The 2,149-nt window shown below is 44.9% G+C and overlaps 1 protein-coding gene across 1 annotated transcript in view; it reads left to right on the forward strand.

The window, feature by feature from the left end:
- Nucleotides 1-297: 297 nt before the first annotated feature.
- ELSPBP1 (epididymal sperm binding protein 1) overlaps nt 298-2,149 on the forward strand; it is a 12,641-nt gene continuing 10,789 nt past the window's right edge. The window contains exon 1 of the mRNA XM_005879477.1: nt 298-371. Within this exon, the coding sequence (XP_005879539.1) occupies nt 298-371 (74 nt within the window). The remainder of the gene's footprint in view (nt 372-2,149) is intronic.

The following is a 2,149-nucleotide window of genomic DNA, read 5'->3' on the forward strand; positions in this document are numbered from 1 at the left end:
GCGTGGTCTTCAGCAAGGCTGCTTACGCTTTCTGTGCCTCGGTTTCCCCATCTATGCAATGGGGGTAATCATAGAATCCAGGGCCTTGGGCTATTATCAGGAGTTTAACGCATTTAGAGTCCTGTGTGTGGAGCTCAGTGAGTATTACCTGTTCTGTTCTAGGATCCCAGTGAGTCATCATGGTAGATGGGATGGCAGGCATGACATCAAACTTGGGTGTTGGTGGAAGAGGAAAGGGACCCACGGGTGCACAATTATTTTTTCTTCCCTCAATGCAGCAAGAAGAGGCTGGCCGAGATGAACCGATGGTCCACTTACCTGTTGGGATGGACGACCTTCCTCCTCTACTCGTACGAGACAAATGGAGGTGAGTGTCCTGGGACGTGACGGGGAGGATTTGGAAACTGGAAAGGATGAGCGGGCCGCAGTAACGACTCCTGAATCCAAGAAGGCTTGGTAGAAACCTCAGGCAGACCTGGGGCTTGGACCCGTCTGCGCTGTGTGACCTTGACCAAGCAAGGCAACCTCTCTGAGGTCACTTCTCAACTTGTTGAAGAGGAGCAGTGGCGTTTACTTCATGGGGCTATTTTGAAAACTAAATAGAAAGAAAGGAAAAGAAAACTAAATAGAATAGACAGGAGCATCTTTCAAGATGCTCAGTATTTGGTAGGGGGAATGCAATGGAATGCAAATACGATGTTCATTTAAAGGGGCGGGGGGGGGGGGGGCCTCAGGTGCATGCCTGTGTTGTGGGTTCGATCCCCAGTTGGGGTGTACAGTAGGTCCTCAGGTTACATCAGAGATCCGTTCCTACGGCACGATATAATTCGATTTTCGCCGTAAGTCGGAACCCACCTACATAAGCACCTATGTCACTCACATGGAGCACATACACAGCAGTAATGAAGTGAAACAGTAAAAATAATTTAAAAGAAAGATAAAAAACATAAAGCACACATGTACATACGTCGAAATGACGGAACTTTTTTTATATAAATAAATGGGAGATGGCGACCTAACCATGAAACGACGTACGTCGAGTCTGACATAACTCAAGGACTGTCTGTATAGGGAAAGGCAACCAATTGATGTATCTCTCTCACATAGATGCTTTCTCTCTCTCTCTCTCTCTCTCTCTCTCTCTCTCTCTCTCTCTCTCCCCCTCTCCCTCCCCTCCTCCCTCTCTAAAATAAGTTAAATTTTTTAGAAGGAGGGGGCTCTATATTTCAATTGATTTAACCCTCAGACTCCCTTTACATTATTTTTAACTTAATTACATACCTTAAACATTCCTTTTACACTGTTTTTTTAAATTGTAGTAAAATACACAGAACATAAAGCTTACCGTCTTAATCGCTTTGAAGTGCACAGCTGAGTAGTGTTGAGTACATTCATATTGCTGGGCAACCAGTATTCAGGACTCTTCTCATTTTGTCCTCATTAAACAACTTCTATTCCACGCCCCCACCCCCAGACTCTGACAACCACCATTGGACTCTCTGTCTCTATGAGTCCCTCACATAAAGGGACTCATGCAATATTCGTCCTTTTGTGACTGGCTTACCTCACTCAGCATAATGCCCTCCAGGCTCATCCATGTGTCAGCATTGGTTTTCCTTTCAAAGCTGAATAATATTCCACTGTCTGCATAGATACCACATTTGGTTTCTCCAGTCACCCATTGATGGACACTTGGGTGGCTTCCACCCTCTGGCTTTTGCAAGTAATACTGCCATGGACCTGGGTGAACAAACATCTCTTCATGGTCCTGCTGTCAATTTTTTGGGCGTGTGCCCAGAAGTGAAACTGCTGGGTCATATAATAATTATATTTTTTATTTTCTTTGAGAAACTGTCGTACTGTTTTCCACAGCAGCTGTACCATTTTACATTCTCACCAACAGTGCACTAGTGTTTTGATTTCTCCACATCCTTGCCAACACTTGTTATTCTCTGCCTTTTTTCCATAGTAGCCATTCTAGTATGTGGGGGGTTACGCTCTTTTTTTAATTGTCTAAAGTTTTACATATGTCTCCTTTTTCCCCAATTGACCCCCCCCACCAGCCATTCCCACCCTGGGCAAGCCCCCACTGCCCCAGTGTCTGTATCCATTGGTTATGCTAATATGCATGCATACAAGTCCTTTGGTT

Source organism: Myotis brandtii, unplaced genomic scaffold, assembly GCF_000412655.1.
Source record: "Myotis brandtii unplaced genomic scaffold, ASM41265v1 scaffold601, whole genome shotgun sequence".
In the NCBI taxonomy this organism is placed as follows: Eukaryota; Metazoa; Chordata; class Mammalia; order Chiroptera; family Vespertilionidae; genus Myotis; species Myotis brandtii.